Below are 16,017 nucleotides of genomic sequence, written 5' to 3'. Positions count from 1 at the left end.
CGCTTCCGCCCCGCCGGTCCCAGCCCAGCCCCGCCCCGGCCCCGCCTCCGGCGCTGGGGCAGGAGCGGCGATGGCGGCGCGGTGGGGCCCGGCGCTGGGGCCGCTGCTGTTGCTGCTGCTGCTGCCGCTGCCGCCGCCGGGGCGGGCGGGCGCGGGGGATGCGCGGCAGGAACAAGCGGTGCGGGCGCTGGCGCGGCGGCTGCTGGGCCCGCGGGCCGCCGCCGTGGCGCTGTCGGTGGAGCCGGCGCTGTCGGAGGACGGCACCGACACCTACCGGTTGCGCTCCCCGCCCGGCGCCGCCGTGGCCGTGGCCGTGACGGGCTCCAGCGGCGTGGCGGCGGCCGCCGGCCTCTACCGGTACCTGCGCGACTTCTGCGGCTGCCACGTGTCGTGGTCCGGGGCGCAGCTCCGCCTGCCCGATCCGCTCCCGCGGCTGCGGACCGAGATCCGCGCCGCCGCCCCCGGCAGGTAACGGGGGCCCCAGCGCGGCGGGGCCGGGCGCTGCTCACGCCTCGTTACCCCGGGACAAGGCGTCCCTTGTGGAACGGGGCCGGGAACGGGGGGACCGGGGGGCCGGGGGCCCATCCGCAGCCTCCCGCCCGCTCCCCAGGTACCGGTACTACCAGAACGTCTGCACCCAGAGCTACTCCTTTGCGTGGTGGGACTGGGCGCGCTGGGAGCGCGAGATCGACTGGATGGCGCTCAGCGGCATCAACCTGGCCCTGGCCTTCGTGGGGCAGGAGGAGACCTGGCAGCGGGTTGAGTATCCCAGGGCCGGGCAAGGCCGTGGGGCAGCTGTGGGGCAGGCGTGGGGCCGGCTGAGCCTCCGCTGCCCGCGCAGGTTTACCGCTCGCTGGGCCTGAACCAGACGGAGATCGACGCGTACTTCACGGGGCCGGCGTTCCTGGCCTGGAACCGCATGGGGAACCTGCATGGATGGGCAGGGCCGCTGCCGCCCGCCTGGCACCTCAAACAGCGCTACCTGCAGGTACCACGCGAGCCCCTGCCCTGGTCCTGCACATCCACACCATGGAGCCTCGGGGCCACCATCCTCTTCCCCCAGGCCCCTCACAGGGAGGTTGGGGCTCCTCTGCCCCCCTGCTCCCTCCCTCTTTCTCTCTCCCAGTACCGGATCGTGGAGAGGATGCGCTCGCTGGGGATGCTCACGGTGCTGCCGGCCTTCGCGGGCCACGTGCCCCAGGGGGTTCTGCGGTAGGTGCAGCCCCACGTGCTCACAGACCCCGCGGGGCAGATCAGCTCCGGTCCTGCCTCCATCCCTTGGGATGCACAGGGCGCTCCCGAGGCCAACACAGCTCCTGGCCCTCGTGCCTGTGCTGGCTTCCCTATGAGGCTGCCCCGTGGTGCTCTTGTCCTGCTCCTGATCCCTTCTCTGCCCTTGGCACAGGGTTTTCCCACGCGTGAACGCCACTCGCCTCGGGGGATGGAGCCACTTTGACTGCACCTATTCGTGTACCTACCTGCTGGACCCGCAGGACCCCATGTTCCAGGTGATCGGGACCCTCTTCCTGAAGGAGCTCATCAAGGAGTTTGGCACAGACCACATCTACAGCGCCGACACCTTCAACGAGATGACCCCGCTCTCCTCCGACCCTGCTTATCTCTCGAGGGTCAGCAGCGCCGTCTTCAGGTCCATGACGGGAGGTGGGTCACCGGGGCTGAGCGGTGGGGACAGCGGGAGGGTGGCTGCGGGCCCCACACGGGCTCAGACCCATGGGTGCCAGACCCTCGGCATCGCTCTGAGAGGTCGCTCGGTGGCTCTCGGGGCCCTGCCTGCAGGGGCCCTCACCCTGCACCTTCGTCCCCAGCCGACCCCGAGGCGCTGTGGCTGATGCAGGGCTGGCTCTTCCAGCACCAGCCCGAGTTCTGGCAGCCGGCGCAGGTGCGGGCGCTGCTGCACGGCGTGCCCCTCGGCAGGATGATCGTTCTTGACCTCTTCGCCGAGTCCAAGCCTGTCTACCAGTGGACAGAGTCCTTCTACGGGCAGCCCTTCATCTGGTGCATGCTGCACAACTTCGGGGGCAACCACGGCCTCTTCGGCACCGTGGAGGCCATCAACCGCGGCCCCTTCGCCGCCCGACGCTTCCCAAACTCCACCATGGTGGGCACCGGCGTGGTGCCGGAGGGCATCGAGCAGAACGACATGGTGTACGAGCTGATGAACGAGCTGGCCTGGCGCCACCAGCCCTTGGACCTGCCCCGCTGGGTCTCCCGCTACGCCGAGCGCCGCTACGGTGCCGCCAACGCCGCCGCAGCCAGCGCCTGGCGCCTGCTGCTCCGCAGCGTCTACAACTGCACCGGCGTCTGCGTGAACCACAACCGCAGCCCGCTCGTGCGCCGCCCCTCGCTGCGCATGGACACGGAGCTCTGGTACAACGCCAGCGACGTCTACGAGGCCTGGCGCCTGCTGCTGAGCGCCGGCGCGGAGCTGGGCTCCAGCACCGCCTTCCGCTACGACCTGGTGGACGTGACGCGCCAGGCGGCTCAGCAGCTCGTGAGCGGCTTCTACCAGAGCATCCGCGGCGCCTTCCGGAGCCACGCGCTGCCCGAGCTGCTGGCGGCCGGCGGCGTCCTGCTCTATGACCTGCTGCCGGAGCTCGACCGCCTCCTCTGCAGCCACAGCCTCTTCCTGCTGGGCCGCTGGCTGGAGAGCGCCCGCGCCGTGGCCACCAGCGCCCGGGAGGCCGAGCAGTATGAGCTGAACGCCCGGAACCAGCTGACGCTGTGGGGACCCAACGGGAACATCCTGGACTACGCCAACAAGCAGCTGGGGGGGCTGGTGCTGGATTACTACGGCGTGCGCTGGAGCCTCTTCGTGTCCGCGCTGGTGGAGAGCCTCAACTCGGGCACCCCCTTCCACCAGGACCAGTTCAACCAGGCCGTGTTCCAGGTGGAGAGAGGCTTCGTGTACAACCAGAAGCGGTACCCAGCCGTGCCGGCCGGGGACACGCTGGACATCTCCAGGAAGCTCTTCCTCAAGTACTACCCCGGCGCCCGCGCTGGGAGGCTGTGACTTGGACAGAGCCCCCCCCCGTGCCCCGTGTCCTCCATCCCCTGGACCCCTGCTTCCTGCACACGGAGGGGGGGGGAGCTGGCGGCCGGATCGGGGGCAGGCTCTGCCCCAGGGACCCCTCCTGCGTCGTGCTCAGTGCTCAGCCCTGAGCAGCAGCCCCAGGGAAAGGGGGGACTTGGTCCTCCCTGGGCCGAGTGCTCCCTGCTCCATGGACCCCAGTGCCTGCGGGCCCCCCCCCCTCGCTTTGTGCCTTTTGTACTGAAAGAGACTTGGAGGAGGTTTCTGCAGGGCCGCGCTCCCCAGGACAGGGATTCCGAGCCCTGCCCGGCTGCGGAGCGATTAAAACCCTGGCCGCTGAGTGCTTTGTTCCTGCCCTTGCGTGTCCATCCCCCTCTCCCCAGCGGGCGGCAGAGCAGCGGGCTCAGCGCTGTCAGAGGGGGAGCCTGGCACGGCCCAGCCCGGCACAGCCAGTGCCAACCCCGGCGCTGCGGCTCCCCCCCTGCCCCGGCCTCCTCCCGTGGGGGGTCCTGGCTCGGTGGCTGCAGCTGCACCAGCATCAAGGCGCAGGGAGGTGGGCGGAAGGGCCTTGAGATAAGGCGTCAGACACAACACCGGGGCGGGGGCACCCCCCTGCCAGCCCTCATAAACGGCGCGGCCGCCGGAGCCGGCACCGCGGGGCCATGGAGAGAAGCACGGTGCTGATCACGGGCTGCTCCTCGGGCATCGGCCTCGGCCTGGCCGTGCGCCTGGCGGCCGATGGCGGCTTCAAAGGTGAAGGGGTGATGCTGCACCGGGGAGGGGGAGACCGACACAGGGGGTCCCAGGGCAGCCGGTGCTTGGGGTGAGCTGTGACCGGCACCGATGGCACCGTGGCCACGCTCTCTCCGGCAGTGTACGCCACCATGCGCGACCTGGCCAAGGGCGAGCGGCTGCTGCAGCTCCTCGGGGGCCGCTGCCCCGACACGCTGGAGGTGCTGCAGCTCGACGTGACCGACCCGCGGTCGCTGGAAGCCGCCGCACGCCGGCTGCAGGGGCAGGCGCTGGATGTGCTGGGTACGGCTCTTGCAAGGGGTCCTCATGGGGGCAGTGGGACCCTCCCCGGGGCAGTGCCAAATGATGGGAGGTGCCAGCGGTCCTGGGGCCGGGATGTGTTCAATGGGGCAGGGGTGTGGGAGCTGGGTTTGGGGGTTTTCAAGGGCTTCCGGCACCTTGAGGGGGCTGCAGTGCTGGCTCACTCGTGCTGTGCCCCGCAGTTTGCAACGCTGGGGTGGGACTGATGGGTCCCCTGGAGACCTGCTCGGACCAGGACGTGAAGAACGTGTTTGATGTGAACCTCTTCGGGGCCATCCGCACCATCCGGGCGTTCCTGCCCGCCATGAAGCGCCGCAGGGCCGGGCGCATCATCGTCTCCAGCAGCATCGGGGGGCTGCAAGGTGGGACCCCCGGCACCCTGCGACCGGGGGAACCGCAGGGGAAGGGCCCCCGGTGCTCAGGCTGCGGCTCTGCCGCAGGGCTGCCCTTCAACTCCGTGTACTGCGCCAGCAAGTTCGCGGTGGAGGGGCTGTGCGAGAGCCTGGCCATCGTCCTGCGGCCCTTCAACATCCAGTGAGTGCCGCGGGGGGCTGCGCTCCTGCCGCCAGGCACCGCGATGGGGGGGGAACCAGGGCAGCTCATGCGCTCAGCTCCGTCCCGCAGCCTGACGCTGGTGGAGTGCGGGCCCGTGAACACGAGCTTCCTGAGCAACCTGCGGCGCCCGGACCCCGACGGCAGCGAACTGCAGGGCCTGGACGCCGAGACGCGAGGTCTCTACCGCCGGTACCTCCGGCACTGCCAGGGGCTCTTCCGCGCCGAGGCCCAGGAGGTGGAGGAGGTCCTGCAGGTCAGGCGGGGTGCGGGGGGCCCGGGGTTGGGTCGGGTCCGTGTCGCGGGGCCGTGGCTCTGAGACCCCTCTGCGGTTCAGGTGTTCCTGGAGGCCATGGGCAGCCCCCGTCCCCCCCTGCGCTGCGCCACCACGCAGCTCCTGGCGCCGCTCGCACGGCTCCGCCTGACCGACGGCTCCGCGTACGTCCAGGCCATGCACGACTTCGTGTTCGGCCGCCGCGAGGCCGGCGGGGACCAGCCCTGACCGGGAGCCCGGGGCAGCCGCTCTGCGACGGCGGGCGGGGGGGGGGGGGGGGATCGGGTCCCACCGTGTCACAAATAAACCCGCTCGCAGCTCACGCTCCCGGCTCCGTCCCTCTCAGCGAACCCGGCGGCTCCGCGGGGCCGGGTCTCTCTGTCCCCTCCCTCGAGCGGGCGGAGCCCGGCCCCGCCGCTCGCCTCTCACCGGGGCTCCGTCGCGAGAGGCGGGGCTCGGGGCGGTCCCGCTGCACGTTCCGGGTCGCGGGGGCCCGCGGCTTCCGGGGGCGATGCCGCCGTTCGGGTCGGGGCTGCTGGTGCTGACGGCTCCGCTGGCAGCGCTGCCCCGGCGGGCGGCGGCGGCGCTGGCGGCGGCCGCGGGGCTGGTGGCGGGGCCGCTGTACGTGCACCTGCAGCCGGGGCTGCGCCTCGCCGCGGCCCCGCCGCCGCTCCCCGCGGCCCCGCCGCCCGCCGGCCCCGCGCTGCTGCGGGCTCTGGCCGCGCTCTACGCGGCGGCGGCGCGGCGCGGGATGGACGTGCGCGTCCTGCTGGACCCCGGCCGCCGCCTGGCCCGGCCGCCCCGCGTCCTGCTGCTGCCCGCCAACGAGGCGCCGGGGCCGCCGGGGCCGGTGCAGCTCGGGCTGCAGAGCTTGGCCACCGCCGCCTACGGCTGCGCCCCGGACCTGCCCGCGCTGCTGCTGGGGGACCCCGCGGGGGACCTCGATGGGGACCCCAAGGAGGACCCCGAGTGCGGTCCCGATGCGGCGCTTCCCAACTTCTCCGGCGTGGCGGTCGGCGGCACCTTCGACCGCCTGCACGGCGCCCACCGCCTCCTGCTCAGCACTTGCTGCCTTCTGGCCCGGGACCGGCTCCTGGCCGGGGTGGCCGACGGCGACCTGCTCCGCCGTGAGTCCCGGGGCGGCGGCACCGTGCTGGGACGGGGGGGAGCTGAGGGCAGCGGGGCCCGGCTGCTGGTGGGAGGCCGGGGGGGGGGCTACCAGAGAGCGGCCAGAGCTCCGCGGTGGTGCTGCCCGGGGCACGGTGACAGCAGGGATAAGGCATCATGTCCATAGGAGCGAGGGAGGCGTGAGGGGGCTGCCTCCCAAAGCCGCAGGCGGGTTTTGTCTCCATCTCCCGGTCTGCTGCTTTCCATCACTGCTCTGGGAGCTGCCCGCTGTTAAACACTCTCCCCGGTTCTCTGTGCTCCCGGTGCCCGCAGACAAGGTCCTGATGGAGCTGATCGAGCCGTACGAGCTGCGGGTGGCAAAGCTGCGCGAGTTCCTGGAGGACGTGAAGCCGTCGCTGCGCTACGACATCGTGCGGCTCATCGACCCCTACGGCCCCAGCGTCACCGACCCCGACCTGCAGTGCCTGGTGGTCAGCCAGGAGAGCCGCCGTGGTGGGGAGGCCGTGAACCAGCTGAGACTTGAGAATGTAAATGGCTGCGGTGTGCGCCGGCCCGGGCTCAAGGGCATCCTGTCCCATAGAAGCTGCCTTCCCCTCTGCTGCTGCGAGTGTGCCCCCCGGGGACGGAGCTGCCTCGTGGGGACACTTTGGGGCAGCCGCAGCCGTGTTTGTGCTGCTGCACTGAGGCCTGGAGCCCCGTCCCCTCGCGGTGTCCCCGCTGCTGACAGCCCTCGGGGCTCTCCTCTCGCAGGGGCTCCCCGCGCTGGCTCTCTATGAGATCCTGCTGATGCAGGACCCCGACCACAGTGAGAACGAGGAGGAGAAGATCAGCTCCTCCAGCCTGCGGCACCGGCTGCTGGGGACGCTGCTGCGGCCCCCACGGGTGAGGGGGTCTCGGGGAGCTGCGGGGAACCGCGTGCCCTGGAGGAGGGGGCAGCCCCAGGCCCTGCTGCAGGGGATGTGTTCTGGAGGCCCCGCTGCCCACGCTCTGCAGCGCCAGCACCTTCTGTGCCCGTTTCCAGGCCGGGTGTGTGGGATCCTTCTCCAGCAAAGCCGTGTTCTCCCTGTGCTGGCAATGGGTTTCCTTCTCCCCATAGCAAGACCCTGCCCTGCCTTCGCACCCATACGTGATCGGCCTGACCGGAGGAACCGGGAGTGGGAAAACGTCCATCGCCAGGCTCCTGGGCGGCCTGGGAGCGTTCCTCATCGACGCTGACAAGCTGGGCCACGCTGTCTATGTCCCCGGTGGCCCTGCCTACAAGCAGGTGGTGGCGACCTTTGGTGCAGGTAGAGCCACGGAAAGCTTTGGGGAAGGCTGGGAAAAGGAAGAGGAGGGAGGGATGCGCCAGCATCCCAGGGAGCCGGCCTGGGCTGTGCCTGCTGGGATCTGTAGCTCATTCAGTGGTAGCTGGGCTGGGCAGGACAAAGCACTGCTTCCCCCACGTCTTGCACGCCCCATGGCAGAGCTGCTGCAGGCAGTGCAGGAGGCTGAGCCGGGCTGCTGCTCATCTGGGGAAAGCTATTCCCTGTCTTTCTGGAGTAAGCTGCCAGGTCAGGTCCTGCAGCTCCTTTCTGGGTCCGTCACTGCACGTTAGGCTGGCCACAGGGAAGGGAGCTGGGTTCATTCCTCCCAAGCCTGTTCTGCTTCTGTCTTGCAGAAATCCTGTCTGAAGATGGGACAATCAACAGGAAAGTCCTTGGGGCCAAAGTGTTTGGAAACCAGGTAGGAGCAGCACGGGCACAGTCAGGGTTTAATCTCCATCCCTGACGTACGCAGAGCCAGTGCCCCCAGAGGTTTGGGTTAAGCTGTGGTCCTTTCTAGGAGCGGCTGAAGAGCCTCACAGACATCGTGTGGCCCAAGATAGCGCGGCTGGTGAAGGAGCAGATCAGGGAGGCAGAAGCTCAAGGTAACCGAGCACAGAGCGGGGAGTTGGATGCGTGGCCTTGTGCAGCAGCTCAGGACACAGCGCCCTGCGGAGCGGCTGCTTTGGGCAGTGTTCTCCCTGCTCAGACCCCTCTCTGCTGGGCAGAGGCTTTCACTGGCACATCTCTGAGCAAACCCCCGCCTGCACTGGGCCAGGCTCAAGGACCTGGAGTGTGGCGAGGAGGAATTCCCATTGCCTTGCGACCGCAGGTAGTGAGGAACGTCCTCATCCCACAGGCAAGGCCGTGTGCGTGCTGGACGCTGCCGTGCTGCTGGAGGCTGGCTGGCAGGACATGGTCCATGAGGTGTGGACGGCTGTCATCCCGGAGGATGAGGTGGGAGATGCCCCTCGGCCTGTCCCTCGCCGCTGGGGCCGGTCCTCGGTTGCCCATCGGAGCGCCTGAGGTCCCCGTGGTCCCGGCAGGCCGTGCGGCGCGTGATGGCGCGGGACGGGCTGAGCGAGGAGGCGGCTCGGAGCCGGCTGCGGAGCCAGATGAGCAATGGGCAGCGCGTGGAGCGGGCGCACGTCGTGCTCTGCACGCTCTGGGAGCCCGACATCACCCGCAAGCAGGTGAGCGCCGGGGGCTGCCCTCGGGGTGGGGGACACAGGGACACAGACACGGGGGTGCTGCTGCCCATGAGGGAGGCTCTGGGGGTGCAAACGCAGCAGGGGCGTTTCCAGTTCTGGGCCCCTCAATTCAAGAAGGACAGGGAGCTGCTGGAGAGAGTCCAGCACAGGGCAACGAAGATGATTAAGGGAGTGGAGCATCTCCCTTATGAGGAAAGACTGAGGGAGCTGGGTCTCTATAGTTTGGAGAAGAGGAGACTGAGGGGTGACCTTATTAGTGTATATAAATATATAAAGGGGGAGTGTCACGAGGACGGAGCCAGGCTCTACTCAGTGGCAAACAATGATAGGACAAGGGGTAATGGGTACAAACTGGAACACAAGAGGTTCCACTTAAACTTGAGAAGAAACTTCTTCTTAGTGAGGGTGATGGGACACTGGAACAGGCTGCCCAGGGAGGTTGTGGAGTCTCAAAACCCGCCTGGACACATTCCTGTGTAACCTTACCGAGGTGTTCCTGCTCCGGCAGGGGGATTGGACTAGATGAGCTTTAGAGGTTGCTTCCAATCTCTAGCATGCTGTGATGCTGTGGTGCTGTGATGCTGCTGTGGTGCTGTGATGCTGTGATGATGCTGTGATGCTGTGATGCTGCTGTGATGCTGTGATGCTGCTGTGATGCTGTGGTGCTGTGATGATGCTGTGATGATGCTGTGATGGTGCTGTGATGCTGTGGTGCTGTGATGATGCTGTGATGATGCTGTGATGATGCTGTGATGGTGCTGTGATGATGTGGTGCTGTGATGATGCTGTGATGGTGCTGTGATGATGCTGTGATGATGCTGTGATGGTGCTGTGATGCTGTGGTGCTGTGATGCTGTGATGGGGACGGTGCCCGCCGTGCCCGCGGCTCTGAGGTGCGCGCTCTGCCCGCAGGTGGAGAAGGCCTGGGAGCTCCTGCAGCAGCGCCTGCCCCAAGCGCGCAGCCCCTGAGGGATCCGCGCCTCCTGCCCGCATCCCCCGCACCGGAGGGGCCCGGCCCGGCCCGGCCCGGCCCGGCAGCCCCGCCGAGGAGCGCCCCCCCGCCCCGTCCTGCCGGGCCCTGCGCGGGGCCGCGGCGGCTCCGCTCCCGGTCCCGGTCCCGGTCCGCAGTAAAGGAGGAGGCCGCTGCCCCCCCCGCCCCCGCGGTGCCTGTCACGTGTGCGTGTGTATTGCGTGGGGCGGGGAGGGCGCCCCCTGGCGGTGCGGCGGAACGCGGCGGATTGCGTTTCCTATTGGCTCTGGCGGCCGTCACGTGAGCGGGGCGGGCGGAAGATGGCGGAGCCGCCCTGCGCCGCGGCCGAGGACGCGTGGGGGAAGGTGGGAGCGGGGCCGGGGCCGGGACCGGGACCGGGGATGGGACCGGGGCGGGGGGGGCTCGGTTGGGTGCGCGCAAGGGGCGGGGGGGAGGGACCGGGACCGGGTGAGCGCGAGGGTCAGGGCCAAAGGTGACCGGGGGGGGGAGCTGGTACCGGGGGGGGGGGTCCGGGCCGCGGTTCCTGCCCCAGCCCCGCTCACGTCTCCGCTCCCGCCGGCCCCGCGCAAGGTGGACGCAGCGTACGGCGACAATGGCCTGGACTCGGGTACGTGCTCGGCTCCGGCTACCGGGGCCTTATCCCCTCGGCCCCGTTCGTGTCCCCCCCCCGTGTCCCCCTTACTGTGACCCCGTCCCCTGCAGCGCTCTTCATGGAGAGCGCCCGGAAAAGCAGCATCGTGTCCCGGGCCAACAGCATCGGCTCCACCAGCGCCTCCTCTGTCCCCAACACAGGTGGGGTTTGCTCCCCGTGAGCGCGGGTCCTGCTCCCTGCGGCGCCCAGCCCGGAGCAGGGGGTCCCGCTCCCTCCCTGTGCCGAGGGGAGGTGGTGGGGAGCCGCACCAGGGCATCCAGCGGGTTTGGGTTCGGTGCCTTCCCGAGGGAGCTGCAGCCTTCTTCCTCCTGCCCGGCTCTACGAGGGAAGGGCAGGGGTTGGCCGGGCCCCTTGGGGTGTTTGTCGGTGGCCTGGTGCAGAGGCCAGCCCAGCTCCATCGCCCTCCCCTGGGCTCTCTCCATGCAGACGATGAGGACAGCGATTACCACCAGGAGCCCTACAAGGAGTCCTACAAGGACCGGCGCAGGCGGGCGCACACGCAGGCGGAGCAGAAGAGGCGAGATGCCATCAAGGTAACCGCGAGCCCTGCAGCACTCTCCTGCCCTCAGCACCTTCCCCTTGGCTTTCCTGCTGGACCAACTCTCCCCAGGCTCTGGCTGGGAGCTGGGCTTTGATGCCTGTCCGTTCCACACTGCTGCACCCCAAATGCATGGGCTGTGCCTCTGCTTCCCCACAGAAAGGCTACGATGACCTCCAGGCCATCGTTCCCACCTGCGAGCAGCAGGATTTCTCCATAGGCTCCCAGAAGCTGAGCAAGGCCATTGTTCTCCAGAAAAGTGAGTCTTGAGGGTGGGGAGAGGGAAGGGGGTGCCAAGAACCCCCAAAACCACCTCGCTAGAGCAGGGCAGCAGTGGGGGTTCAGCACTTCTGGTGTAATGATGCTGTGGGGGGAGCTCAGTGCTGGTCACCTCCACCCAGCTCCTGAGGAGGACCATGGCAGAGGGAGCTCCGTGGGACGCTTGGGTGCATTCTCGAATCCTCACTCTGTGTTTTCGTGCTCAGCCATTGACTACATCCAGTTCCTGCACAAGGAAAAGAAGAAGCAAGAGGAGGAACTTTCCACCCTCAGGAAGGACGTGATGGCCTTGAAGATCATGAAGGCGTAAGGGAAGAGCTGTCGGGTGCTGCCCTCTTCTTCCTGCCCCAGCCTTGCCAGACTCCGTGCCTGCAGCCCCAAACCCCTCCCTGCCTGCTGCTGCCACGGCTTCTCCTCCAGCAGCCCTTAGTGCGGGTGTCCTGGGGCTAGTGGTGGGGTTCAGTGTGAAGGTGACCCCGAGTTCCTCGCACCAGGAGCGGCTGCAGCTTCCCAGTGTTGGTTCCCTGCAGGCTCTCGTTCCCCCTGTCCCTGCGGAGGCCTCTGCTGCTGACCACGGGGCCCTTGCTTTGTTCCAGGAACTACGAGCAGATTGTGAAAGCTCACCAGGACAACCCCAACGAGGGGAAGGACCAGGTCTCCGACGAGGTGAAGTTCAACGTGTTCCAAGGCATTATGGATTCCCTCTTCCAGTCCTTTAACGCCTCCATCTCGGTGACGAGCTTCCAGGAGCTCTCGGCATGCGTCTTCAGCTGGATTGAGGAGCACTGCAAGCCCCAGGTGAGCGCTGGGAGCGGCTGTGGGTGCCAGCCCTGGGGCTGTTCCCCCATTGGAAGACCTGACCCTGTCTCGTGTCTCCCCCTGCCCCAGACGCTGCAGGACATCGTGATCGGGGTCCTGCACCAGCTCAAGAGTCAGCTCTACTGACCCCCTGCAGCGCCCCGGGGCTGCCACCTCCTGCCCAGGGGCCACGGTGACGGGCACCAGCAGGGGCTGGGCCATCCCCTCCACCTGCTTCTAAAGCTTCTCTGGATTATTTATTAAGTACAAACCCAACCCCAGCACAGTCGAGATCACTAAATAGTTGTAGGGACTTAGCAGAAGAGGGGTGAGTGTGGATGGAGCAGAGGTGCCCCCCCCCACCATCCCATATCTACCCCCAAGTTCCAGCTCAGGCAGTTGGGGTGGGGTTTGCCTGGGCTACCAGTGCAGCAGCTCTGGCCTCTCAGGCCTCTGCCACAACCCCTCTGCTGCCAGGAACTGGGAGAGAACACATGTTAAAGAGGCTTCAGCCCTACCTGGGGCTTTCTGGTGCCCCTCCGAAGCAGCCGCTATGGGGCAGGCTTTGCAAGTTGAGGAGCTACTCCTGGCTTCTTTGTGGTTTTGATGTGGCCACACTCAACAGGAAGGCAGGTGGGCAGCTGAAGGCAGTCGCTCCCTGCTGCTCCTTCCATCCACACACACACAAACAGCCCGGATTTGGTTTGATGAATCAGTGCAAGCAAACACCCTGAAGCGTTCCCAGCCAGGCTCTGACACTCTTGAACCTGCCCCGTGGCACTGGTGGCAGGGGGGTCGTGGCTTTTGGCCATACAAAGGCCTCGTGTGGAGGAGCAGCTGCTGGGGGGGGGTGAGTTGGTCACACGGGGGCTCTTGCAGTGGGGCCTGTGCTCTGTGACCGTGCTTTGCTCCCACTCAGCGGGGTGGGTATTTATTTCACCCGGGGGATCCAGGAGGTGCCTCAGCTCCTTGGTTTCAATGCATGAGAATGGTTCAGTTACAGCTCCTACCCCAGCAGCGGTGCAGAAGCGGGGTTGGGGGGTGGTTTTGATACAGAATCATTCTTCAACCCCTGCCTTTGGGTCTAAGCACCACAAAGGCAGCCCCTAGGCCAAGCCCTGCAGTGCTGCTCATAGGCACAGGCTCAGCCCTGGCCCCCTGGGCAGATGCTGCTGGGTGTGGAAGCAAACTTGGGGTGCACAGGTCAGGGCTGGGGCTCTGGGGCATGGCCAGGAGCCCTGGCTCTGCTCCTGCTGCAGGAGGAGGCCGTGGATTTCACAGAGCTCCCCTGTGAAATCACCTATTTTTTCTATTGTGAAAAGTAATTAAATTTTGCTGAATGTTTTAATGCTTTTCCTGGGTTTCTTTCTGTTGCCGAGGGCTCAGGGTTGCGCCCATCCCACCTCTTTGCCTTCCCCACCCCTGAGGGCTGCTGCAACCCAGAACCCAAACCCTGCCCGACACCTGAACAGAGAGAGCCCACCACAACCTGAACCCAAATGCTGGTGTTTAATGGAGCCTGTGCTTGTGTCATGGCTGAAATACACGTGGAGCTCTGCAGCCACCAGCTCCATCACCCTCCCGAGGGCCCCCTGGACCCTGCTGTGAAGCATTCCGAACCACAACATCTATCAATGTGCAGGATGAGCCCAAGCCCTGCAAAAAGAGGACAAAAACCAACCCAAGAGCTGAGTTCCAGCACCAGCTCCTCCTCCTGGAGCAAAGGCTCCTCGGTGCCTCACACGGCCGCTGGCAGCACGACGTTGTGCTCCTCGTCTGTCTCTATCCCGACCTCCTCCTGCAGGAGCACAGAGGGCTCAGCACCGCGGAGCTCAGCACAGCGCCGGCCCCACAGAGCCCAGATTTGGAACTTACAAAGAATTGCTTCTTGCTTTTGGGGTACCCCTCCAGGATGGCGTCCAGCAGCTCGGTCGCCTGCAGGGACAGGGGAGACCTGAGCCAGTGCAGGGGGTGACAGGGGCTGGTTGTTCCCAAGGGCAGGCAGAGCTCTGCAGGAACCTTGTCCTCAGGCACCCCGGTACCCCAAGCCCAAGCACAGCGCTGCCTGCTCCACAACTACAGCCTCAGCATTGCAGCAGTGGGAAGAGGCTCAGCTCAAGCTGGGGCTGCTCCCCAAGCTGCCCAGCACACACACACACCCCCCCCCCCCCAGGGCATCCATAGCACCCAGTGTCACAACAGGACGGTCACCACCCCCTGCTTGGTGGCACAACCATTACCATTCGCTTCCTGCGCCGCCACTCTCTGCAGTACAGCTTCTGCTCACTGCAGACCTGCGGGCAGCAAGGCAAAAGTGAGAGCCAGCCTGGCAGAAGCCACCCCACGAAGGTGCTGTAAGTGCCTGGTGCCAAGGACCTGCCTGAAGTGCCAACGAGGGGGTTATTTAACAGCCCAAGTGGCTCACAAGGGCCCTGCCAGACACGGAGCTCCCTGTGAACCCGCTCACCCCAGACAGGGGCAGAGCATAGAACCAGAGAATCAACTGGGTTGGAAAAGCCCTTTAAGCTCATCCAGTCCAACCTCTACCCCAGCAATGCCAAGGCCACCACTAACCCATGGCACTGAGGCCTCGTCTCCACGGTGTGTGAACACTTGCAGGGACGGTGACTGCAGACCTGCCCTGGGCAGCCTGTTCCAATGCCTGAGCACCCTCTGGGGCAGGAATTGTTCCTCAGCTCCATCTAAACCTGCCCTGGGGCAGCTTGAGGCCGCTTCCTCTTGTCCCATCCCTTGTTCCTTGGGAGCAGAGCCCAGCCCCTCCTGGCTCCATCCTCCTGTCAGGCACTTGTAGGGAGGGATCAGGTCCCCCCTGAGCCATTTCCAGCCTAAACTCCCCAGGTCCCTCAACTGTCCCCATCACACTTGGGCTCCAGGCCCTGCTCCAGCACCTCAATGTCTCTCTTGTAGCAAGGGGCCCAGAACTGAACATAGGATTTGAGATGCAGCCTCCCTAGTGCCCAGTGCAGGGGGGTTGCAGTGATCACTGCCCTGGCCCTGTCGGCTATGCTATTTCTGATACAGGCCAGGATGCTGCTGGCTTTTTGGTTGCCTGGGCAAGATGAAGTGACCCAGGGGTGTGAGGAAGAGGCAGCTCAGCTGCTGCCTGAAGGTGCCCTGAGCGCCTGGAGTGTGCTCGGCCCCAGCAGCTCTTCACCTTCTCCTTTTCTTCCGGAGTGACGTGGTTCGTGGCCGACTTCATCCTCTCCAGTTTCTCTGTGTAACTCTCACAGTCCTTCTTCAGCTCCTTGATCTCCTTGGCCACCTCAGGGGTTGTCATGGAGCTGCTCAGCTCCTTCAGCTCTGGAAGGGAGGCACCGCTCAGCCCATAACCCCCGAGCTGCTGCCGGTACCGGGGTGGTGGTGTGGAGGGGGGGTGCTGCCCGGTCGCACTCACCCGCCTCCATCTGCCGGCAGCTCTGCTGCAGCTCCTGCACCTGCCCGGAGAGGGCCGCGATCCGCGCGTCCAAGCCGCGGAGCTCGGCATCGCTGGCGGCCAGGAGCTGCTCCTGCGGGGAGGAGGCGGCTCAGCGCGGCGGCGGCGGGCGCGGGGGCAGCTCCCGGGCCCGGGGCTCACCTGGTCGGCGAAGTAGATCTTCTGCTTGCCGTAGGCCTTCTCCCGGATGCGGCCCTGCTGCGCCAGCTGCTCCAGCGCCTTCACCACGGCCTGCGGGGCCCCGCGCCGTCAGCCGGGCCCTGCGCCCGGCCCAGCCCGGCCCTGCCCTGCCCGCGCTCCCCGCTCACCGCCTTGCCGAGCCCGTGCTCCCGCTGCAGGTTGCTGAAGGCGTCCTGGGCACTGTAGGGCCGGTTCTGCTCCCGCAGGTACCGCAGCAGCACGGCGGCGGCACCGCCTGCGGGACACCGCGCCCGTCACCGCGGCCGCCCGGGCCCGCTCACTCACGGCGAGGCCCCGGCCCTCACTCACCGCCCGCCCCGGCGCCATCGCGGCCTTTACTCATCCTCCCCGTCCGCTCTTCCCGCTCCTCTCCCGGCCCCGGCGGCGATGACGCACTTCCGCCGCACCGCCCAATCCCCGCCGACTAAGGAGACGGAGACGCGCTCTGATTGGCTGGGAGGTGAAGCCGCGCCCCCGAGGAGGCGGGGCAGCAGCGCTCCGGTCCCCGCACCCGGTGCTCCCGCAGCCCCGGGGCTTTCAGACAGACACAGGCGGAG

The 16,017-nt window shown here is 67.0% G+C and overlaps 5 protein-coding genes across 8 annotated transcripts; 4 read left to right on the top strand and 1 right to left on the bottom strand.

The window, feature by feature from the left end:
• Window positions 1-70: 70 nt before the first annotated feature.
• Window positions 71-3,200, top strand: NAGLU (N-acetyl-alpha-glucosaminidase). Its single transcript, XM_061477494.1, has 6 exons — window positions 71-468; window positions 611-758; window positions 842-988; window positions 1,127-1,212; window positions 1,406-1,662; window positions 1,827-3,200. The coding sequence occupies exons 1-6, from the start codon at window positions 71-73 to the stop codon at window positions 3,029-3,031; spliced, it is 2,241 nt and encodes a 746-aa protein (XP_061333478.1). The 3' UTR covers window positions 3,032-3,200.
• A 325-nt stretch (window positions 3,201-3,525) lies between these two features.
• On the top strand, window positions 3,526-5,156 carry HSD17B1 (hydroxysteroid 17-beta dehydrogenase 1). Its single transcript, XM_061477579.1, has 6 exons — window positions 3,526-3,802; window positions 3,923-4,084; window positions 4,285-4,464; window positions 4,543-4,636; window positions 4,727-4,910; window positions 4,992-5,156. The coding sequence occupies exons 1-6, from the start codon at window positions 3,712-3,714 to the stop codon at window positions 5,154-5,156; spliced, it is 876 nt and encodes a 291-aa protein (XP_061333563.1). The 5' UTR covers window positions 3,526-3,711.
• A 246-nt stretch (window positions 5,157-5,402) lies between these two features.
• On the top strand, window positions 5,403-9,558 carry COASY (Coenzyme A synthase). Its single transcript, XM_061477553.1, has 9 exons — window positions 5,403-6,055; window positions 6,369-6,583; window positions 6,807-6,938; window positions 7,153-7,342; window positions 7,714-7,778; window positions 7,878-7,962; window positions 8,217-8,314; window positions 8,404-8,550; window positions 9,481-9,558. Exons 1-9 carry the CDS (start codon window positions 5,440-5,442, stop codon window positions 9,535-9,537), a joined length of 1,605 nt encoding a protein of 534 aa, XP_061333537.1. The 5' UTR covers window positions 5,403-5,439; the 3' UTR covers window positions 9,538-9,558.
• A 223-nt stretch (window positions 9,559-9,781) lies between these two features.
• MLX (MAX dimerization protein MLX) lies at window positions 9,782-12,102 on the top strand. Of its 2 annotated transcripts, XM_061477560.1 has the most exons (8): window positions 9,782-9,903; window positions 10,130-10,166; window positions 10,262-10,351; window positions 10,638-10,744; window positions 10,909-11,008; window positions 11,235-11,334; window positions 11,625-11,826; window positions 11,917-12,102. In XM_061477560.1, exons 1-8 carry the CDS (start codon window positions 9,859-9,861, stop codon window positions 11,971-11,973), a joined length of 738 nt encoding a protein of 245 aa, XP_061333544.1. In that variant the 5' UTR covers window positions 9,782-9,858; the 3' UTR covers window positions 11,974-12,102. The 2 variants fall into 2 exon arrangements, with proteins under 2 accessions (XP_061333544.1, XP_061333545.1); XM_061477561.1 differs by lacking the exon at window positions 10,262-10,351 and having other exon boundaries at window positions 9,796-9,903.
• Window positions 12,103-13,316: 1,214 nt separating this feature from the next.
• On the bottom strand, window positions 13,317-15,897 carry PSMC3IP (PSMC3 interacting protein). Of its 3 annotated transcripts, XM_061477562.1 has the most exons (8): window positions 15,770-15,896; window positions 15,589-15,695; window positions 15,422-15,511; window positions 15,242-15,353; window positions 15,002-15,147; window positions 14,067-14,120; window positions 13,702-13,761; window positions 13,317-13,624 (listed from the first exon to the last, which is right to left on the bottom strand). In XM_061477562.1, exons 1-8 carry the CDS (start codon window positions 15,801-15,803, stop codon window positions 13,565-13,567), a joined length of 663 nt encoding a protein of 220 aa, XP_061333546.1. In that variant the 5' UTR covers window positions 15,804-15,896; the 3' UTR covers window positions 13,317-13,564. The 3 variants fall into 3 exon arrangements, with proteins under 3 accessions (XP_061333546.1, XP_061333547.1, XP_061333548.1); XM_061477563.1 differs by lacking the exon at window positions 15,242-15,353 and having other exon boundaries at window positions 15,002-15,145; window positions 15,770-15,897; XM_061477564.1 differs by lacking the exon at window positions 15,589-15,695 and having other exon boundaries at window positions 15,770-15,807.
• Window positions 15,898-16,017: the final 120 nt, after the last annotated feature.

This window comes from Pezoporus flaviventris, unplaced genomic scaffold (assembly GCF_033815535.1).
Source record: "Pezoporus flaviventris isolate CSIRO_AGI_PZ_B2104156 unplaced genomic scaffold, CSIRO_AGI_Pfla_v1 ptg000107l, whole genome shotgun sequence".
In the NCBI taxonomy this organism is placed as follows: Eukaryota; Metazoa; Chordata; class Aves; order Psittaciformes; family Psittacidae; genus Pezoporus; species Pezoporus flaviventris.
Note: the sequence above shows the minus strand (reverse complement) of the source record. Positions and strands in the feature narration are given on the sequence as shown.